General features: G+C 46.6%; 1 protein-coding gene across 1 annotated transcript in view; it reads left to right on the plus strand.

Moving 5' to 3' along the window:
- Positions 1-4,074: 4,074 nt before the first annotated feature.
- LOC120924719 (cytosolic phospholipase A2 gamma-like) overlaps positions 4,075-18,990 on the plus strand; it is an 83,847-nt gene continuing 68,931 nt past the window's right edge. The window contains exons 1-4 of the mRNA XM_040335735.1: positions 4,075-4,139; positions 8,113-8,170; positions 12,193-12,215; positions 13,744-13,828. Of these exons, the coding sequence (XP_040191669.1) occupies positions 8,156-8,170; positions 12,193-12,215; positions 13,744-13,828 (123 nt within the window). The 5' untranslated portion in view covers positions 4,075-4,139; positions 8,113-8,155. The remainder of the gene's footprint in view (positions 4,140-8,112; positions 8,171-12,192; positions 12,216-13,743; positions 13,829-18,990) is intronic.

Raw genomic sequence — 18,990 nt, forward strand, 5'->3', positions numbered from 1 at the left:
TTTCACAATGAATATTCGCAATTCCGAATATTCGCATTTTTTCAATTTTATTTTTAAAACAGATCACATCCTATCGACGTCTAAAAGCATTGCTGGTATGATTAGAGACCCTGGGCCGAGTAGCTAAGCTGAGGCGATCCTTTTATGTTGCCGAATATAAAAAAAAAAAATTGCGAATTTTCGCTAATGCGAATGCGAAAATGATTGCGAATTTTCGATAACTGTGGTAGGAGAACTCTGATTGTCTCTGATGCAAAAGGGGGGGGCTTTGTGTATGTTTCTGTTATGAATATTTGTATGTTTGATATTATTTTTTTTTGTAAGAAGGAAAAAATTGCGCATACCTTAAAAAAAGGGGAGAATACAGCAGCAACTCAAAAATGTTATACAACATAAATTAATACAAGACAGAAAATGGAGTCGCTCTACAAGAATAAAAAATATGTCTAGTGACAAGACATGTGGGCAAATTATAAAATAAGCAAGCGCAAATAACTTGTGAAATACACAGTGAAACAAATATATAAAGAAATATAGTCCCAATAATAGAAAAATAATCTTTCATAAAAATGTCTTTGATATGTGAAGTGAAAAAAAGTCCAAAGCATGCAGCATGAACGTGTTCAATCTTCAAGGTGTTTGATTGACAAACGGCTGTGACAGATGGATAGAGTAAAGAATCACCACCAATGCAAAACACTTTTTATTTTCTATTGTAAAATATCAAGAATATTCTGAGCCAATCAGAGTGCTCCTTCCGCATTTGCCGAATATTCGCAATTATTTTCTATTGTAAAATATCACGAATATTCTGAGCCAATCAGAGTGCTCCTTCTGCATTTGCCGAATATTCGCAATTATTTTGTATTGTAAAATATCACGAATATTCTGAGCCAATCAGAGTGCTCCTTCCGCATTTGCCGAATATTCGCAATTATTTTGTATTGTAAAATATCACGAATATTCTGAGCCAATCAGAGTGCTCCTACCGCAGTTATCGAAAATTCGCAATTATTTTCGCATTCGCAATAGCGAAAATTCGCAATCATTTCATTTCGATAAAATATCACGAATATTCGAATTTAGCGAATATATCTCGAATATTCGACTATATATTCAAGATATATCGCGAAATCGAATATGGCGTATTCTGCTCAACACTACTTATTACCACGCTACTATACAACATTGGATATGTGAGTGCATTTTCGTTCCATGCTATTAAATTGTTTATCTTGCAATACTGCTCCATGTTGGTATTTTTGTTTCACTCCCGGGTCATGAATATATGCGGTGTGACTTAGCTAACCATCACCAAATACATATCCTGTGTGGAGGAACATATCAGTGGAGCAGTGGAAAAGAGCTTGGCATTGAGCCACATGCGGTTTTGATCTGTTTAGTCGGTAAGCAGATTATTTACTAGAGGTGGAGGTGCCTGCTTTCTGCTGTCTGACACTATTTCCTAGATTACTTTTTGAACACAATGGCCCAGATTCAAGTAGATCCGCGCAATATTTGCGTGGGCAAAGGGCAACGATTTTTGCTCTACGCCCACGCAAATATTTTGATATGCCCGCGATTCACGGAGCAGTAGCTCCGTAAATTGCGCGGGCGATATGCTAAATAGCCGGGCGTAAGGCTGCCTAATGTAAATGATCCCGCCGGGGGCGGGAATCATTTAAATTAGGCGCGCTCCCGCGCCGAGCGAACAGCGCATGCTCCGTCGGGAAACTTTCCCGACGTGCATTGCGGCAAATGACGTCGCAAGGACGTCATTTGCTTGTAAGTGAACGTGAATGGCGTCCAGCGCCATTCACGAATCACTTACGTAAACGACGTGAAATTTAAATTTCACGAGCGGGAAGCGCAGCTATACTTTAGCACTGGTTGCCCCTGCTATAGCAGGAGCAACCTTGCGCTAAAGTCGCCGTACGGAAACTCCGTACCTTGCATGCGCAGGGCCCGCGCAACTTTTGTGAATCGGTGGTAGTATGCAATTTGCATACTATACGCCGATCACAATGGCCGCGCCCCCTAGCGGCCAACGCAAGAATGCAGCCTGAGATATGAAGGCATAAGGAGGCTTATGTCTGTCACATCCTAGGCTGCAGTCCGCGTAGCGATGTTCCTGAATCAGGGGCATTCGCTACGCGGGAGCAAAACAGCTATTGCGCCGCGCAACCTATGGTTGCGCGGGCGCAATAGCTTCTTGAATCTGGGCCAATATGGGTGCATCTGTGATTAACCTAGGATTTCCATAAGAGTTGCAGCTGATCATCACGGCTTTATGGACTATCATTCACTTTGAAGTGCACTTGTTTCAATTTTCTTTGTATTATTTGCACATTGAGCACATCATTTTTGTTTTGTTTATATGTGAATTCACCACTATGGCATTTAATTGCTGACATCAAATTATGTTCACATTGATATAGACATAATTATTTCACAAGCAGCGCAGCTTACATCTATTTTTATTTTACCTTATGTTTATTTGACATATTTTTGCTGCGGCAGCTAAATTACGTTTTTTCATTATTAGATATCACATCACTAATAATAGATTCCAGAGACCAGCGCTGTATTATTCCACACGTATCTAAGATACACTACGCCGCCGTAACTTATTTTTTATTTTTCGAATCCTCAAAGAATTTGCGCCGTAAGTTATGGCGGCGTAGTGTATCTTTGGCGGCGTAAGGGCGCGGAATTCAAATGGATTAGATGTGGGTGTGTTTTATGTAAATACATCGTGACCCGACGTAAACAACGTTTTTTTTTTAACGGCGCATGTGGGAGTATCCCAGTGCGCATGCTCAAAAATAAACCGGAACAAGCCAATGCTTACGACGGTGACGTCATTCTACGCAAATCCCTATTCACGAACGACTTAAGCAAACGACGTAAACAATTCAAAAGGCGATGCGGGAACGACGGCCATACTTAAAATTGAGTACGCCTCATAATAGCAGAGGTAACTATACGCCGGAAAAAGCCGAACGCAAACGATGTAAAAAAATGCGCCGGCCGGACGTACGTTCGTGGATCGCCGTAACAAGCTAATTTGAATACTCAACGCGGAATTCGACGGAAACGCCACCTAGCGGCCGCCGAAAAAATGCACCTAAGATCCGATGGCGTACTAAGACGTACGCCTGTCGGATCGATCCAAGATGCAGTCGTATCTTGTTTTGTAGATACAAAACAAAGATACGACGCGGGAAATTTGAAATTACGTGGCGTATCAAGAGATACGCTGGCGTAATTCTTTTGTGGATCTGCCCCAACCTCTCCCCGTTCTTCCTAGTGACATGTCCTGTCATCGGGAACAGCGATCAGTGACACGTCACGGCAAGTCACGCCCCCTAACAGTTAGAATCACTCCCTAGGACACACTTAACCCCTTCAGCGCCCCCTACTGGTTAACCCCTTCCCTGCAAGTGTCATTTGTACAGTAATCAGTACATTTTTTATAGCACTGATCGCTGTATAAATGACAATGGTCCCAAAATAGTGTCAAAATTGTCTGAAGTGTCCGCCATAATGTCGCAGTCACGATAAAAATCGCTGATCGCCGCCATTACTAGTAAAAAAAATATATTAATAAAAATGCCATAAAACTATCCCCTATTTTGTAGGCGCTATAACTTTTGCGCAAACCAATCGATAAACGCTTATTGACAATTTTTTTTTTACCAAAAATAAGTAGAAGAATACGTATCGGCCTAAACTGAGGATTTTTTTTTTTTTATATATATATTTTTGGGGGATACTTATTATAGTAAAAAATATTCATTTTTTTCAAAATTGTCGCTCTATTTTTGTTTATAGCGCAAAAAATAAAAACCGCAGAGGTGATCAAATACCACCAAAAGAAAGCTCTATTTGTGGGGGAAAAAGGACGCCAATTTTGTTTGGGAGCCAAGTCGCACGACCGCGCAATTGTCGGTTAAAGCCACGCAGTGCCGAATCGCAAAAAGTGCTCTGGTCTTCGGCCAGCCAAATGGTTAATGATGAGATGCTACCAAAGGGTTAATCACTCAGCAATTTTCATTAAAACCCAGCGAGTTCATCAGCTGCTTGATAAGGGAAGTCCCTCCCAGTCTGATTTGCACACTGACATTTCCCAACACAAGGTAAGACTCTGCCAGCAAGTTTGCTCCGATCCTTGCCATCTACATCGATCACCCAGAGGGGAGGGGCTTGTTTATTTCTTAACCAGAGTTTAATATCTTGTGTGAAAATGTAATAATAATGAAGAAGAGATGATCCTGGGAGGTGGAATTTTCCCCATTCACAGAGTGAAGTCGGGGACATTGTTGTCTGTGAATGGTGTGATGGAGAGGGAAGTAGGGGCCCCACCTCAGTATTGGGGTCTATGAGATCTGCAGAGCTTCCATCTGAGGGGGGTCTGTGCAGCGGGGGCTCTACTATTCCAGCATGGAAATGAGGAGGTAGAATTAACAATTGCAGCCTCACTGTGCCCATCAAACGCAGCCACTGTGGCATGCCATCAAGCGCAGCCACTGTGCCCATTAAACACAGCCACTGTGCCCATCAAACGCAGTCACTGTGGCATGCCATCAAGCGCAGCCACTGTGGCAGGCCATCAACTGTTGCCACTGTGGCAGGCCATCAACTGTCGCCACTGTGGCAGGCCATCAAACGCAGCCACTGTGGCATGCCATCAAACGCAGCCACTGTGCCCATCAAACGCAGTCACCGTGCCCATCAATTGTCGCCACTGTGCCCTGTAAAATGCCCCCCCCCCAAACTTACCTTTCTGGGGTCAGCCATCCTGCTTCCGCCGACCGTCCCTCCATGTCTTCTCCCGCCCTCGATGATGCTTCAGCCAATCAGGTTACCGGTAACCAGAACCGGTGAACCTGATTGGCTTAGACGCCTGTCAGTGTTAGCCAGGGAACGTTAGCCGGGGGAGTGCGTCCCCCCTGGTTAACTATTTGGAAGCCGATTACAGCCCTCAGGCTGTAAACGGAAAGCCTATCAGAGTCGCTGGCCCTGATAGGCACTTCCACAGCCAACCAGCTGCCGTTATTCAGATGGCCGGCGCTCACCAGGGGGCCGGCCATCTGAATAGTGGGCGGCAGAGAAAATACAGATTCATGCAATGCACAAATCTATGTATTGTATTCAATGGCGGTGTGGAAGAGAGGGGCGGCGCTCCTGCGCCCTCTATGGATCTGGAATGTTCCAATAAGGTGCATTGAACAAAACCAGACTGGTACAAAACAAACACCCTTGGTGGTGTCTGGGATCCCCCCCAATGATGATCCCACCCAATGATGAAAACTCCACATGTTCTAATGAACCTCCCCAACCGCACTTCTACCATCTCATTTCTTGTATCATCTAGAGCCCGAGGCGAGCATGCCAAATTGAACCCCCCCCCCCCCAAGATTTATGGGCATTAAATGTCAATGAAAACCCCCCCCCCCCCAAAAAAAAAGTGAGCCCTTATCTGCATACTCTCCCTCTTAAGCATAAATTCCCCCTTCTCCCAATACAAATATGTGCCCACAACCCCCCCCACAACTCATATCCTCTCTCCCCATATGCCCCAGCACATACCCCCCCCCAACTCATATCCTCTCTCCCCATATGCCCCAGCACATACCCCCCCCCCAACTCATATCCTCTCTCCCCATATGCCCCAGCACATACCCCCCCCCCCCCAACTCATATCCTCTCTCCCCATATGCCCCAGCACATATCCCCCCCCCCAACTCATATCCTCTCTCCCCATATGCCCCAGCACATACCCCCCCCCCCAACTCATATCCTCTCTCCCCATATGCCCCAGCACATACCCCCCCCCCCCCAACTCATATCCTCTCTCCCCATATGCCCCAGCACATATCCCCCCCCCAACTCATATCCTCTCTCCCCATATGCCCCAGCACATACCCCCCCCCCAACTCATATCCTCTCTCCCCATATGCCCCAGCACATACCCCCCCCCCAACTCATATCCTCTCTCCCCATATGCCCCAGCACATACCCCCCCCCCAACTCATATCCTCTCTCCCCATATGCCCCAGCACATACCCCCCCAACTCATATCCTCTCTCCCCATATGCCCCAGCACAAATCCCCCCCCCCCAACTCATATCCTCTCTCCCGATGTGCCCCAGCACAAATTCCCCCCCCCAACTCATATCCTCTCTCCCCATATGCCCCAGCACAAATCCCCCCCCAACTCATATCCTCTCTCCCCATATGCCCCAGCACATCCCCCCCCCAACTCATATCCTCTCTCCCCATATGCCCCAGCACATATCCCCCCCCCCCCAACTCATATCCTCTCTCCCCATATGCCCCAGCACAAATCCCCCCCCCCCCCCAAAAAAAAAAAAACTTCTAGCACAAATCCTCTATCCTTCAAATTCCCCCTTCAAGGACAACTCCTCCCTAGCAAAAATGCCCCCCCCCCCCAAAAAAAAAAATTAAAATAAAAAAAAATCACCCCTCTACCATATTACTTGTACAATAAAACTTTGGTTTGAGAGCGTTTTTGAAAAACAAGCAAAATCTTTAAATACATTTTGCCTTGATATACAAGCGATGTCTTGATATAAGAGTAACGTCATGTCACAACTGAGTATAAAAGAGAAGAGAGGAGCCTCTAAGTGTAGCAATATGGTTACATTTAACCACTTAAGACCCGGACCTTTAGGCAGGTAAAAGACCTGGCCAGTTTTTGCGATTCGGCACTGCGTGGCTTTAACTGACAATTGCGCGGTCGTGCGGCGTGGCTCCCAAACAAAATTGGCGTCCGTTTTTTCCCCACAAATAGAGCTTTCTTTTGGTGGTATTTGATCACCTCTGCGGTTTCTATTTTTTGCGCTATAAACAAAAATAGAGCGACAATTTTTGAAAAAAAATTATATTTTTTACTTTTTGCTATAATAAATATCCCCAAAAAAAAAAAATATATATATATATATATATATATATATATATATATATATATATATATATATATATATATATATATATATATATATATATATATAAAAAAAAGTTTCCTCAGTTTAGGCCGATACGTATTCTTCTACCTATTTTTGGTAAAAAAAATCACAATAATCGTTTATCGGTTTGGTTTGCGCAAAATTTGTAGCGTTTACAAAATAGGAGAAATTTTTTATTTATTTTTTTTACTACTAATGGCTGCGATCAGCGATTTGTTTCGTGACTGCGACATTATAGCAGACACATCGGACAATTTTGACACATTTTTGGGACCATTGTCATTTTCACAGCAAAAAATGCTATAAAAATGCTCTGATTACTGTGAAAATGACAATTGCAGTTCAGGAGTTATGTGTAACCTCATGTGTGTTTCTAACTGTAGGGGGCGGGGCTGGATGTGTGACGTCATTGATCGTGTTTCCCTATATCAGGGATCACACGATTGATGACAGCACCACAGTGAAGAACGGGGAAGGTTTGTTTACACTCACCTCTGCCCGTTCTTGGCTCCGGGGACCGATCGCGGGACTCCAACACTGATCGGGTCTGCGGAGGCCGCGGTCACAAAGCTTCGGACCGGGGCGCGTGGCTGGGCACTTAAAGAGGACGTTGAGGTACGTGGATGTACCCAGCCGTGCCATTCTGCTGATGTATATCTGCAGGAGGCGGTCCTTAAGTGGTTAATGAAGGGACAACATTTAGCAACTTATTGCTACACTTGGAGGCGCCTCTTTTATTTTATACCCTGTTAAAAAAAAAAAAAAAAAAAAAAAAAAATGCTTTGATATACAAGTGCTTTTGGAACAAATTCTGCTTGCAAACCAAGGTTTTACTGTATAGTACAAACACCCCCTCCCCCAAATCCCCCTTCCTAGCACAAATCCTATCCCACTCCTAGTACACCTCCCCAAATCTGCCCTCCTAGAATACATCTCATCTCCTGCTCCCCCCCCTTCCCAACTTCTTGTGGTGCCCCCTCCCCCACCTCACATGGTGCCCAGGGCAGCCGCCTCCCTCTTGCCCACCTCTTGTCCCGGCCCTGCCCATCTCCATCCTGTCTTCTGTATATCGGAGATAATCCTCTTCAATAGTCTTACTGCTGGGTCTTGTTTTTATCAGATTTCCACGTTGGGAGATCAGCGGTGACCGACCTTCATCTCCAATGGCGGCCAATGAGGTGAGTGACTTTCTATTTCCATCAGTGTGATACCCAATCATTTCATAAAAACCCAGCAACAAGAACTCGTAGCAGCCAATCAAACTGCATCCAGGACTGGTCTGGATTCTGTAATAAAAACCTTGAACTTGTTTGGATGTGTTGCGTTAACCACTTAAGCCCCGGGCCATTCGGCTGCCCAATGACGAGGCCGCTTTTTACGATTCAGCACTTTGTCGCTTTAACAGACAATTGCGCGGTCGTGCGACGTGGCTCCCAAACAAAATTGGCGTCCTTTTTTCCCCCACAAATAGAGCTTTCTTTTGGTGGTATTTGATCACCTCTGCGGTTTTTATTTTTTGCGCTATAAACAAAAATAGAGCGACAATTTTGAAAAAAAAAGCAATTTTTTTGCTGTAATAAATATCCCCCAAAAAATATATAAAAATATATATTTATTTTTTTCCTCAGTTTAGGCCGATACGTATTCTTCTACATATTTTTAGTAAAAAAAAATCACAATAAGCGTTTCTTGATTGGTTTGAGCAAAAGTTATAGCGTCTACAAAATAGGGGATAGTTTTATGGCATTCTTTTTTTATTATATATATATATATATATCATTTTTTTTTTTATTATTATTATTTCGTAACTGTGTCAATGCAGCGGACACTTTTGACACTATTTTGGGACCATTGTCATTTTTACAGCGATCAGAGCTATAAAAATGCACTGGTTGCTGTATAAATGACCCTGGCAGGGAAGGGGTTAAGTGTGTCCTAGGGAGTGATTCTAACTGTTAGGGGTATGGGCTACCTGTGACATGGCAGTGATCACTGCTCCCGAAGACAGGGAGCAGACAATCGGTGTTGTGTCACCAGGCAGAACAGGGAAATGCCTTGTTTACATAGGCATCTCCCCGTTCTGCAGCTCTTGGGTTAGGGTTTCCCATTGAAGAATATGGCTAGGACTCAGGAATTGGAACAGGGACCTCCCCCCAAAGGTCAGAAGGCGGGTTCCCAGAGGTCAAAGGTCACAGGGCGTGGCTGACCCACCCCCACCAAAGTATACCGCCTACCCCAACTAAGTCAGGGAAAGTGTCTTACGATTGTGGGACACCGGCGGACATAGAGTCCGCAAGTCCCGCGGGCACGGTGACGGAGACCGCAGTGGGCGAGTACCCACTAGGCGGCAGATTCAAAGCAACGTGTATATACACGTTGCTTTGCCTTCCCGTGCCATTCTGTCGATATAAGTGCGTGAGACAAACCGTTAAATACGGGGACCAATCTAGCGATCGGGAATTGTGGAGTCAGAACCAGGTGGATGTAAAAAAAAGGGGGGGGGGAAGTTTCCCCCACAATCCATATCGGGCCTTTTGGGTCTGGTATGAGTTGTAAGGGGGGGGGGGGGTACAATGACAAAGTGAGTGAGGACCCCCCAAATACCAGGGCATGTGGTCTGGTATGATTCAGGAGAAGGGCACCTCCCCTCTTTCTTGACCTGCCAGGCAGCATGCTCAGATAAGGGACTGGTATGAATTTTGGGGGGACCTAATGCAATTTTTTATTTTTTTAATCCTGACCTGGTCTGTGAGTGTTGTCTCGCAGGATTCAAGCCACAACGGTGTACAGTATTGCATTTGGCCAGAGGTGCGGGGCGCTGGAGCCGTTCAGAAATACTCCGTTCCGGGGGTTACCGAGGCCAGCTGAACGATCTCCGAGTATTTCCGAGTCTCTCCGGCGCCCCCCCCCCACCTCTGGCCGCATGCGGTATTGCATGCCATAGAAGTCAATGTGGAACACATTATTTTAGTTCCCATTGACTTCAATGGGGAAACTCGCTTTGATATGCGAGTGCTTTGGATTACGAGCATTCTCCTGGAACGGATTATTCTCGTAATCCGAGGTTCTGCTGTACTATTTGACTTAAATTGCTGCGTTGCCTATAGCTTCTAAAATGAAATGACTGTCAAATCTTTTATATGATTATCACCAAAAGATGCCGAGTGTCTCCAATATACACATTTGGTGTGGATCATAAGAAAGAAACGCTCCACAGAGTGCAACCTATAGAATCGCATCCCATTCTTTAACCACTTCCCGCCTGGCCTATAGCAGATTAGCGGCCAGGAAGTGCTTCTGTTATCCTGACTGGGCCCCAGTAGGGTGACCACATTTCCAAACTACCATTCAGGGACACCCCCCCTTCCCAAAAATCAGCTTGTGCTGTAACGAATCACAGCACAGTGATTGGACACAAGAGGCGGGATTTATGATTTCTCCAATAACAAGCAGGGGGCGGGGATTGTGCTCCTCCAGGCATTCCCGGCCAGGGCAAGTACTGTCAGTGAGTAAAGCGGTGATGTGGCGGCCTTTTTTGGGGGCATCAGACTGGCCCCGGGGGGGGGGGGGGGGGGGGTGGCTGTGACAGTTTCATTCCGGGACACTGTATTGTCCTGAAATAAAGGTGTCTGGGACAGATCTGCAAAATGCGGGACTGTCCCAGGCAATCTGGGACACGTGGTCACCCTAGGCCGCGTCATGACGCCCAGCAGGATAACATGCCGGCGCGGCGATCTCCGATAGTGGTGCGAAGCCTCTGTCAGAGGCTTCTTACCATGTGATCAGCTGGGACCAATCACAGCTGATCATCGTGTGAACCAGGAAGTGCCGGTAAATGGCATTCCTCGTTTCGCGCCGATAGGGGAGTCGGTGCCCATCAATTCTACATATCAGTGCCCATCGGTGAAAGAGAAAACAAAATTTTAGGACAAACGAAGAAAAACTTTTTGCATAAAAATAAATAAATAAATAAAAACCACCAAATAAAAGCTCTATTTGTGGGAAGAAAATTACGTCAATTTAATTTGGGTACAGTGTTGCAATTGTCATTCAAAGTGCGACGGCGCTGAAAATTCCACACTGATTGGAGGACATGATGACCTCAACTAGTTTAGCTCTTTCTAAAGCATTTAGAAACCAATGACGTTGTCCGGGGGGCCAGGAGAAGTTTTCATTTTTTGGAACAAAAGCCGACCTACATAAGCGTGAAACTGTGAAACATCCTCCAGAACTTTTCATTTTATTTCTGGAGAGAGACGCACTTGAGCCTCGGATTACGAGTATAATCCGTTCCAGGAGAATGCTCGTAATCCAAAGTACTCGCATATCAAAGCGAGATTCCCCATTGAAGTCAATGGAAACTAAAATAATTTGTTCAGCATTGACTTCAATAGAATGCAATACCGAATGCAGCCAAAGGTGGTGGGGGGGGGGGGCGCCAGAGAGAGCCTCGGAAACGGCCGAAAAGGCACTAGGACACTTCGGCTCGTTTTGTGCGTTTTCAGGCCAAATGAGGTACTGGAGACCTATTTTATGTTCTCCTTGGCTTCTGTGCCCCTGTACCTCAGGCCAAATGAGGTCTTTTCTTGGCTCCTGTGCCCCCATACCTCAGGCCAAATGAGGTATTTTCTCGGCTCCTGTGCCCCCATACCTCAGGCCAAATGAGGTCTTTTCTCGGCTCCTGTGCCCCCGTACCTCAGGCCAAATGAGGTCTTTTCTTGGCTCCTGTGCCCCCATACCTCAGGCCAAATGAGGTACTGCAGACCTATTTTATGCTCTCCTTTGCTCCTGTGCCCCCGTACCTCAGGCCAAATGAGGTACTGCAGACCTATTTTATGCTCTCCTTGGCTTCTGTGCCCCCGTACCTCAGGCCAAATTAGGTATTTTCTTGGCTTCTGTGCCCCCGTACCTCAGGCCAAATTAGGTATTTTCTTGGCTTCTGTGCCCCCGTACCTCAGGCCAAATTAGGTATTTTCTTGGCTCCTGTGCCCCGGTACTGCAGGCCTATTTAGCTTGAATTCTGCTCGTCTTGCGAGTCAACACTCGCAAACCGAGTCAAAATTGGGGAAAAAAAAAAAAAGTTGCTCACAAATCAAAACGCTCTCAAACCAAGTTACTCTTTAACCGAGGTTCCACTGTAGATATTACATCACCGATTTGCTTCTGAACATCACTCACAATGTCTTTTGTATTCTCACAGGAAAATGCTGACGCTGTGGATGGGTAAGTAAAGTCCTTTTTTACTGATTTTTGTATTTTATTATAGTGTTTGTCTTCTATTCCCTGTTCCCTTTTGTAGACCTAATGCAGATGGCGCCTCCGGAGTTGGGCGATGTTGGCCACAAGGGGTCTCTTATCCCGGATCTCCAAAAATGTATTCTCTGACTATTTGCAGAAAATGTATTTGAAGTGATCCGATCCAAAAATAAAAGGGCTTCCAATCTGGAGATGTTCTATTTATTTTATTTATTTATTTATAGATATATATAATTTTACTTAACCACTTCAGCCCAGGACCATTTTGCTGGTCAAAGACCGGGCCACTTTTTTGCGATTCGGCACTGCGTCGCTTTAACTGACAATTGCGCGGTCGTGCGACGTGGCTCCCAAACAAAATTGGCATCCTTTTTTCCCACAAATAGAGCTTTCTTTTGGTGGTATTTGATCACCTCTGTGGTTTTTATTTTTTGCGCTATAAACAAAAATAGAGCGACAATTTTGGAAAAAAATGCAATATTTTTTTACTTTTTACGATAATAAATACTATATATATATATATATATATATATATATATATATATATATATATATATATATATATATATATATATAATCTCATCTCTATCTCTTGACTGCGACATTATGGCGGACGCTTTTTGGGACCATTGTCATTTTTACAGCGATCACTGCTATAAAAATGCAATGATTACTGTAAAAATAGAAGTGAAGGGGTTAACCTGTAGGGGGCGCTGAAGGGGGTTAAGTGTGTCCTAGGGAGTTGATTCTAACTGTTAGGGGGCGTGGTTTGGTGTGACACGTCACTGATCGCTGTTTCCGATGACAGGGAACAGACGATCAGTGTCACTAGGAAGAACGGGGAGATGTTTGTTTACACTGACCTCTCCCCAATCGGGGCCCGATCGTGGGACACTGGCAGCAATCGGGGTCACGGAGCTCTGGCGTGCGCGCGACACACGGCTCGCATCTTAAAGGGGACAAACCTGTATGCCCAGCCGTGCCATTCAGTTGACGTCTATCGCCGTGTGGCGGTCCTTGCGTGGTTAAAAAGGGTTTGTATGTATCATCCTCCATAACCCAAGCAGAGACTAGTGCGCAGTCCTGATGACGTGTCCTGTAGTGACTCTGACATTACTTTGCCCTGTTCAGCGCCACAATGCATTGTGGTCAGTTCGGGGGGGGGGGGGGGGGGGGGGCAAACAAACGATCGAACGACCCATTTGTTCGCCGAACAACGAAAGTTTGGGCCGAATTGTTCGCCCATCCCTAGTGATCGAATACCACCAAAAGAAAGCTCATGTTGTGTGATAAAGATATATACATTTGGGTACAGCGCTGCATGACCGCGCAATTGTCAGTCAGTGTGCGACAGCTTTGAAGGCTGAAAATTGTCCTGGGGTGGAAGTGCCTATTAATAATAATTATTAGTATTATTATTTATTATATATATATATTTTTTTTTTTTTTTTTTGAAGAGGTTTTAACTGTTCTGTTAAAAATTTTTTCTTTACAGATCAGAAGGGGAAACGAAATCTGTCAAGGCCAGGAAGAGAAAAGTAAAGGAGACGCTTTCATCCTTGAACATGACTGTTGGAGAGGTAAAAATCTTTATTTGTCTTGTAATCTTGACTTTGAACAAGCGGCAGTGTAAATTGACCTCAAACCCCGGAGCACCACTCCAGACCCGCTCCTCCCCCACCTGTCCACAGACACATGGGGGTGCCGGCACAAAGAACCCCACCTTCCCTCACCATTGCAAGGATTATATGAATGAGAGCCGCACTCCGATCTCCACTTTTCCAAATTATTTTATTCAATCAACAGTATGTGTAAGGTAAACCCAATTCTCAGGGGCGTTAGACTAGTAAGGCCTTGTGCTTGTGCGCATGCTCATGGCACTGCTGCTCATACTCCTGGGCGAAAGGGCAATACCAGATGTGCTGTGATGGCTCAGCATGCACATGGCAATTGGCATGCACACTTGGCGCCCAGCAGCCTATATAAATGGATGTGCCACGTGCTGAAGTTGCTGAATTGTCTTCAGCTTGTGCCATGTGTACTGAGAGTTAATTGCAGTGGCATCGCTATGGGGGTGCCGACGCATCCAGGTGACACCTGCTGGAGAGGGCGACGCCTCTCTGGTGTCTGCTCTGGCTGCCAGGAAGGCCAGGATACCTGGCTGGGATGAGCCGCCATGTTTACCCAAAGTCCAACCCCCATTCGTTCCTATAGGGGGAGCTGGAAAGATGGTGGTGCCCAGGAGGTGGAGACTCGGGGGGGGGGGGGGGGTGCAAAGTGTGGAGAGGATGGGATGAGGATTTCCACGAATTGTGCGCTGGAGATGAGACGCATCAGGTCAATGTATGTCCTGTGTACTTCCTCCTCTAGCACCAGGGAGAGACCTCCATCTCCTCCCCCACCCTACTCTGATGTCACTGAGAAATGGGGCATTCCAAACCTCTACTGTACCCCCTACATAGTGGCATGGTACCATCCATGGCCCCCCTACATACTGATGTGGTTCATTCCATCAACTGTACACACGCACACACCTAGTTGTCTAAAATTTCCAATATCCCCGTATGTTGTGTCCCATTTTAAGATGCATAGCCAAGAGTCTCTTAAATATCCATACTCCCCGCAGCCGCCACCAATTGTGGGAGAGCGTTCCACATCCTTATTGCCCTGACAGTGAAAAACTCCCCTGCACAGTTTAAGGTTAAACCTCTTCTCCAATCTCATTGGGTGGCCCCGTGTCCTCTTGCACCCCCCTGCGACTGAAGGTTTTTTCCAATACTGGGATCACCATTGAGGGATTTGTAAATCGCTATCATATCTCCCCTCAAGCGTCTTTTCTCCAGCGAGAATACATTTAGTGTTTGCAGTCTTTCCTCATAATTGAGGTCCTCCAGTCCCCTCATTGGCTTTGTAGCCTTTCTTTGGACTCTCTCTAGTTCCAGCACTTCCCTTCTGAGGATTGGTGACCAGAACTGGACAGAATACTCCAGATGCGACCTAACCAGAGTTTTATAAAGTGGTAGGATTATCGTTTATCTCTGGAATATATCCCCTTTTATGCAAGCCAATATTCTGGCTTTGGTAGCTGCAGCTTGGTTTTGCATGCTGTGCTCAATCTGTCATCTACTAGGACCCCCAGATCTTCTCCATCCTTCATTTTGCCCCCCAGTGAGTAGTTTGCATTTATGTGTGTAGCTTGGCTGTGCTGTTGGCTCATTCTGTTGCTTCTGGGGTGCTGTTCCTACCCCAGAGCAATAGGTGGCAGCAGTGGAGTCGAGGTTTGGGTGCTCTTCCCTAGCAGCCAATCGGGAGGGAGTTTCCTCGCTGTGCATGCTGGGGGAGGGTATTTATGAGACAGACACCATTTGGTCTGGGTTTTCTTCTTCGAGTGCAGCACCCACCTTTAGGGTGACTGTATCGTTATGGCCTACCAGGCCGGGGTGCGCGTGCCACACGGTGTTCCTGGTTCCGGGACCATATTGGTCGGGAACATTTGAGCTGTGGCTGGGAGCCCGGTAGTCGACTGGGTCCCCGATCTTGAAGATCCCAAGCGAGTTAGCGGTTTGGTGGGGAGTCCATCTGAGGAGAGCCAATGAGAGGCTGGCGATCCAATAGGGTCTCGACAAACCACCGGGGATCAAGGTATCCGGACACTGAGAGGCTGGTCACCTATCAGTCGGTACCTCAAAACTACCTGAAGGAGATCCAGGCGTAATTCTACCAAGGAGGATCATCTCCGTAATCACAGAGAGGGTCTGTGGCAGAGACTTTTCCCTAAAGGTCCGAGTGATACTCCGGCTGCCAGGTCAGTGAGAGAGGCCTGTCCGGGTACACTACACCCACTCTGGCTGGAGTGGCGGAAGAAGTGTTAGGCTGCTTTCACATTGGGCGGTGGAGCCGCGGTTATGGTATAGCCACGCTATTTGTAGCGCCGCTATTCTGTCGTATTTACCGCGATATTCGGGCGCTAGCGGTGAGGTTTTAACTCCCGCTAGCGGCCGAAAAAGGGTTAATACCGCGGTTTCCCATTGATTTCAATGGGAAAGCGTGGTATAGGAGCGGTAAACACACCGCTCCTATACCGCTCCAAAGATGCGGCTAGCAGGACTTTTGGAGCGCTCCTGCTACCGCACCGCTTCAATGTAAAAGCCTTCGGGCTTTCACATTGAAGCCTGCAGGGCATGATTTTCTTTATCGTACATCACGGGACACAGAGCGGCATTCATTACTATATGGGTTATATGGAGTACCTTCAGGTGTAGACACTGGCAATCTCAAACAGGAAATGCCCCTCCCTATATAACCCCCTCCCATAGGAGGAGTACCTCAGTTTTTCCGCCAGTGTCTTAGGTGTTAGTCATGGTTTAGCTTGCCTCCACATCCTTGGGATTAGGTGAGCTAACCGGTTCTGTCCAAAAAAGCCTCAGCGCTAAAGTGGTCAGTAACCGGACCCCAAACCCTTGGGGTATAGCCCATAATGCTTTTCTTTTTAGAGAGCTGGACCCTGGGCCCAGAACTTAGAAACCTTTGGGTGCCTAATGTTTCTGTTGCCAGAGTGCTATATGGGCCCAGGACAGTGGATCCTTCATAGGAACCCAGGGCCTGAAGGTCTAGACATCCCCACCGAGATGGGGGAAGATTGGGCCTCTTGCTTGGCAAAGTCCTGCGGCATGGAGCAGGTAAGTGAGGGGAAAACTTGCGGAACTTGGTTCTTAGCAGGTTTTTTCTGGGGGGTCACAGGGGACATGCCTAAAGTTATGCACTGCATCTGGCAAACTAGTCACATATCATAAAGATAGGATGGCTCTATATGTATTATTCCCCATAAGATGTGACCTCCCTTGTAGTGTTGGAAAAGCATTGAGTGGGGCCTGTGTGATATAAAAGTATATGTGTGTGTCAGAGAGCTGTGCTTACCTGCAAGCCTCCAGGCGATGCTCCATTCAGTCTTCCTCCTCACGGCCTGCAAAGCAGGCAAAACGCTGACCTCCTCATGGTTCCAGGCTGCAGGCTGCAGTTTGCTGGAGCAGAGAGGTCCCTTCCTCCCAACCCCACCCCCCCCCTGTCGGGAGGGGCATTTCCTGTTTGAGATTGCTGGGGGGGAAGGGCGGGTCAGTGGCTTAAGGAAGGGGCGGCCCTTCCTTGTTTGTTCCATATAGCTCATTCAATACTTTGGAACTGAGGAGGAAAGACCAGAACGGCAAGCACGGGGCGCCGAGGACACACAGTGGCCAGAAAGAATATTGCAGTCTTCAGAAAGACTGTTTTCAAGCCTAGGAATAGGCTGTTTCTTTTCCATCTCATAGTTTTTCTTGCAATACTACTCAGGGGGACAGAATGTTTTTTCTTTCCTAGATTTGAAAAAAAAAAAAAAAAAAAAAAAAAAAAAGTGTCATCTAGGGGAGAGGAAGCATTTTTTTTATCCCCCAAACAGGTGTTTGGGCATTTAACTATTTATAAGTCCCAGGTACCAATAAGTAGCAGGTGTACCTCGGTATTGTACCATGGCATCAAAAAACAAGGGTACAAGAGGTGGGGATTCCCCCAGAGAGTCTGAGGTCTCGGACAAAGCTATGCCGCTGCTTTCCCCACAGGGAGCCTTGGGGCCATCGGGATCTGGGGCTGGAGCTGACGCGGGTCAGTCCAACCCTAAGATGGTCACGGAGGAGGTATTACTCACCTCTTTAAAAGAGATGCAGAAAAGCATGGGTAAAATGATAGCCGCAGCTATGCGGGGCAGTAAGCGGAATAGATCTCCGTCGCCCGAGCGCGGACCCTCAGAAGAGGAGGTCCTTTCCTCAGGGGAATTGGACGACCTCTTGGACAAGGACCAAGTAGGTTCAGGGATCGAGGATCCGGATACAGAGGAGTCTGGGGCAGTCTCCCTGAGGGAGAGCTGGTGGATTCAAGGATTGTCGGACTTGGTCCATAGGGCATTCAACTTGCCAGTACCAGATCTCCAGGTATCGACGGTTTCAGCTTTGGGCTCACTGAGGGCGCCTCAAAGCAATGCTGTGTTTCCGATCCATCCTCTATTAGAGGGAGTTTTGTTCCAAGATTGGAACAAGCCAGATAAGATCTTCTTACCACCTAAGAAGTTCTCTGTCCTATATCCTATGGAAGAAAAATTTTCCAAAAGATGGGCTACTCCTGCAGTGGACGCAGCCATCTCATGTGTTAACAAATCGTTAACATGCCCTGTAGAAAACATACAGGTGTTCAAGGATCCAGTTGATAAGCGCTTGGAAGCACTACTTAAGAACTCCTTCACTACTGCAGGGGCAGTAGTACAGCCAGCTGTGGCTGCGATTGGGGTCGCTCAAGCATTATCGGATCAATTTAAGCAGATGCTTAAACTTATTCCTGCCCAGCAGGCAGAAGAATTTTCGGATGTCCCTAAGGCCATATGTTTTACGGTAGACGCAATCAAGGATTCTATCCAGCAAGCGTCACGTTTATCGTTATCCCTTATCCATATGAGAAGACTCTTATGGTTAAAAAGCTGGGAGGCTGAGCCCCCATGCAAGAAGCTCCTGGTAGGGTTCCCCTTCCATGGAGGACGACTCTTCGGAGAAGACCTAGATAAATACATTCAGACCATTTCAAACGGCAAGAGTACTCTCTTGCCAACTAAGAAGAAGGTTCAGGGGCCTGCGTTTAAACGACAGTATTCCCCTGGGCAGGGGCCCTCTAATGCCAAGCAGTATCGACGGCCTCCTGCAAAAGCAAACTTCGGCTTCAA

The sequence above is a fragment of the Rana temporaria genome, chromosome 1 (genome assembly GCF_905171775.1).
Source record: "Rana temporaria chromosome 1, aRanTem1.1, whole genome shotgun sequence".
In the NCBI taxonomy this organism is placed as follows: domain Eukaryota; kingdom Metazoa; phylum Chordata; class Amphibia; order Anura; family Ranidae; genus Rana; species Rana temporaria.